Genomic DNA, 4,112 nt, shown 5'->3' with positions numbered 1-4,112 from the left:
CGTGGCGGGGCGTGGCGGGGCGTGGCGGGGCGTGGCGGGGCGTGGCGTGGTGGGGCGTGGCGGGGCGTGGCCCGCGCCACCCGCAGCTCACACGCGCGGGCGCAGCGCGCAGAAACCCCCTCGGGCCCAGAGCAGGGGCAAAGGAACGAGGGACCAAGACAACACATCGTTATCACATTCCCACCACGTCGGCCGGTTAAATCTAGGTGCTTTCCCCCCGACACACACAAACACACAGAGCGCAAAAGCGAGCAGTAAATTTTGTGCCCGTTTTCGCCCCTCCTCGCCGCCCATCATCCCTCACGACAGATAACGCAGCCAGGCTCCCTCTCGCCGTGGTAACGTCGCCCAGGGCGCGGGGTAGTAGCTATATACGCCCGCCGCACCACAGACACACAGACGCCCCCACCCCACCCCTTACCACCTCCCAACTTCCGGTTTGCGGGGGCCGGCGGAGCAGGCAGGCGGACGCGGACAAAGACGGACGCCGCGGTTATCAGTCCACGGGGCTGCTCATCACACCGGTAGTATCACGGGGCGGGTCCGGTCCGCGCCGGCGTGGTGGTGGGTGAGCGGGTGGGCTAGGGGCGCTATTTAAAGAGGGCCGCACGGACGCGGGGAAGTCCCTTCCGGCCTGGGCGCTGAGCTGCCCACCACCATCCAACCACTACTACGACTAGAAGACGGCCGCGCCCCCGCAGCACCGCCCTCGCCGTGCTGCAAAGTACATCGGCCGGCTTGAAACTGCAAAGCAAATAAAGAGGGCGAGCGGCTGTGGCGCTGCACTGTGGTGTGTGTTGTGGTGGCCCCATTTGTCTATAGCCCTGGCACCACCCTCCTCCCCAGGAGAAAGACGTTCCGTGGCCATCGGCACTTCCTCAGCCGCCCGGACTTGGCGGCGGCAGCGGCGGCGGCGGAGAGCGCGCCACCCCCGGTGGTCCTGTACACGGTCCCGAACCACCGGCCGCGGCTGGGTGGGATGGACTTACTTCCGGAGGAAGCCTCTCCACCAGTCTACCCACCCAGCGCCACCCTTGCGCCGGTCGGTACCCTCCTTCTACCCGACCACGGCAAACATAGGGAAAGGTTATCCCGCGGGTTGGAACACCGCGGCCACTCATGATCCACACAGACAGAGGCGGCGACGGCGGCGTTGGCGGACGGACGTAATGAACATTGCGTCACACCCTCGGAGCCCCGCCCAGCCCCGCCCCACCCCGTGACCTACAGCAGCGGCTGCTTCCCCTCCCCCGGGGCGAGGTCAGTGCACCTGACCTGCACCGCAGTGTGGGGCCCGCGGGCAGCCGGCAGCCTTGCCCACCGCTCCGTGACGCATGTAGTAGTACAGCCCTGGAGCCCCCCGCCGCCGCCCCCCTAGACACCCGCACCCCTTCGCGGAAAGGCCACCACCGCCACGCCACGGGGGAGGGACGACGGCAAGCGGGGGAAGCAGGACGGAGGTCTTCGATTCGTTAATGCGAGACAGACAAAATTTACGTCCCGCCGGTCACGCGCGCTCCGACACCGACTTCCCCATCCGGCGGTGCGGGGGGGCACCCTACCCCACCACCACTCTGCCCGCACCTAAGTGTATAGTAGTACGTGGAGGCCAAGAACAAAAAGACAACACGAAACCAGCTTCGTGGGGAGCTTTGGCCGCGTGATCTGCCCCGTCTGAGAGCAGCCATTAGGAGGGGCACGTCGGCCGCGGGTCGGCCGGGGTCGGAACCGAACAGCGAACCGAACAGAGAGGTCAACCCCGCCAGGCCGGGCAGGGAAAAAGGGGTGTGGAGGCGACTCCTCCTCGTACCGCGGGAGGGGAGGGGAGGGGCGGGCCGGGCCGCAACCTGCTCCGCTGCTGCTCCGTCGAATTCTCTCCACTTTTCCTATTGCGAATGCATGAGATCGATTTTCCCGCTCCCACTCTTTTGACTGACAAGCGCGACAACGGCGCAAGGCGGGCGAACGGCGGTAGAGGAGAAGGAGGAAGGTGGAGCTGCTCAAGGGGTTATTGGGGTTGAGGTTGAGGAGGAAGAAGGGTGACTGAAAGCAAACGGGGGGGGGGGGGTCGCTTTTCAAAAGCAAACTGGTCTCCATTTCGCCTATCCTCCACCCCTTACTCACCACCTAAACCGTGCTTCGAGCGCGCGCGCGAGGGAGGGCGAGGGCACGACAAAAACGATCAAACAGTCAAGAAGGTAAACGAAATGTAGTAGCCCGCTCACAAAAGCGGGGCGCGTGCATATTGCATGGGGAGCCGCGGCGGCAGCAGCCCAGCACCCTCGTCGCCATTCACAAAAAGCGGCGGGATAATTGGGCGACACGAAATCCGCGACGGCTGCTGTGGAATAAGGGAAGCAAAGTCGCCCACGACTTACCTCTCGAGTTCGGGTGGTTCATGAGAATGGCGAGCGGACACTCGTCATCGTCGAGGATGTATTCCCTGTTGTTGGTCCCGCCGTGGTATTCCTTACTATCCCCTGATGACTCTGGAATGTTGGTGTTGACCTGAAAGTACATTAATGGTAATTACTTTAGAGCTCTCACCTGCTCTGCTGCCCTTCGTGCTCAGTGTCTGAAAGAACCATACCTGCACAAGGCAATAGACGTGCGGGTCTTCCCTGTCTAGGCCATATTTGGCTAACATTTCTCTAACAACTTGGGCGGCCGAATCTCCAATTGAAAGAAGCAGAGTTTTGTAGGGTACGTCTTTGCACAGGGCCTCTCCATAAATTTTCAGAGTTCCTCCAGTATCTGGTCCACCATCTTTACTCCGAAACTGCTGCAATTTCTTCTCCAGTTTTTGTTGTCTTCTTCTCCTCATGACGGCTTCAGGATTAGATATTGATCTTGTGAAACTGGTTTCAGGTAATTCTAGGAACACACAAAAAAATACGTATATTGACTATTAGAAAAGCATAGTCAGTAGATTAAGGTAAGATGAGCCAAATATCCTTACCTGTGTAGAGCTTGCCGGCCACGCCAGCTGGATTTTCCTCATTTTCATTATTCTTTATCCTATTTTGTTTTTCCTGTTTTTTGAGCATCTTCTTTTCTCTTTTTGATAATTTTCTTTTAAAACTAGTACCTTCCTCTTGAAATGTGTTGGCTGGCATCTATAAGACACCAGAGATAATAAATAGAACGAATCCAATGTAATGTAACTAGACACGTTAAATCAAATCCCTTAATCACAAAAAATCAAAGAAAGTTGCCAAAGCAACATACCAACCTTTTGAAAAGTGACACTAACATTGGTCTTGTCATTAATTCTTCTGAGGAGAAACCTCCCCTCTCTGTCATCTTTGTGCCAATTCAGCTGAACCAATAGTGGCTTTTCTTCAGTGCCGAGCCGCCGTTCGTCTGGAATAAGTAGGAGAGAGAAGGGCGTCAGTGCTTGCACATACAAATGACAGGTCAAAAATTCAATGGCATAGTTTAAATAAGAAAGAAAATAAAAATACCTCCGTTTTCGTGGATCTCGTAAAGGGCATATTCTGGGATAGAGAGCATTCTCATGTCGGGCCGGAACTTTTCGATGAGGGTTTCTATGACGGCCTGGGAGGTCGCGTCCGAGGCAACCCGGATGCATTTTGTGGCGACCTTCTGACCGGAGTCTTGAAAATAAAATCGCATAACTCCATGGAACTCGAGCTCCTGCAACAGAAAATTCACACACAAGGGTAAGAAACAGTTCGTTGTAGTAGGAGGCAGAAATCTCACGACTCTCTCAAAATTTAGTCAATAGTGATAAGAAATGTTGAAACTATTTCTTCCTCAGTCTGAAAATCGACAAACTTAAATCATTCGTTCATTCAAATTTTACAAGGTATCTCCAAAATTTACCAAATAATTTTTTCGAAAAATCTTTTTGATGTAATGCCACAGTAAAACAAATTGTTCCATCCGAGCATGGAGGAAGAACGACCTTATCGGCCTGGCGTGCCACACGAACAAACGACATCGGCTGTCACGCCTTCAAAAGACAAACATCGGTCCGCTGTCAGGGCAGGGCAGCTAAAGCAGCAGCATCCTTCGCGCCCTGGGGATGCAGACGACGCGAGCGCGCGCGACGCGTGGCGCCATCTAGCGGCCGACGGGCGAACCAACCG

General features: G+C 56.1%; 1 protein-coding gene across 1 annotated transcript in view; it reads right to left on the bottom strand.

The window, feature by feature from the left end:
• Positions 1-4,112, bottom strand: part of LOC113206033 (afadin) — a gene marked incomplete at its 5' end in the record, with an annotated part of 88,915 nt that overhangs the window by 57,248 nt on the left and 27,555 nt on the right. Inside the window, 5 exon segments of the mRNA XM_052267436.1 lie at positions 2,379-2,508; positions 2,591-2,874; positions 2,960-3,116; positions 3,233-3,363; positions 3,465-3,657. Coding sequence (XP_052123396.1) covers positions 2,379-2,508; positions 2,591-2,874; positions 2,960-3,116; positions 3,233-3,363; positions 3,465-3,657 — 895 coding nt within the window.

This window comes from Frankliniella occidentalis, unplaced genomic scaffold, assembly GCF_000697945.3.
Source record: "Frankliniella occidentalis isolate FOCC.00 unplaced genomic scaffold, Focc_3.1 Scaffold52, whole genome shotgun sequence".
Taxonomy (NCBI): domain Eukaryota; kingdom Metazoa; phylum Arthropoda; class Insecta; order Thysanoptera; family Thripidae; genus Frankliniella; species Frankliniella occidentalis.
This window is presented reverse-complemented; position numbering and strand designations above follow the sequence as displayed.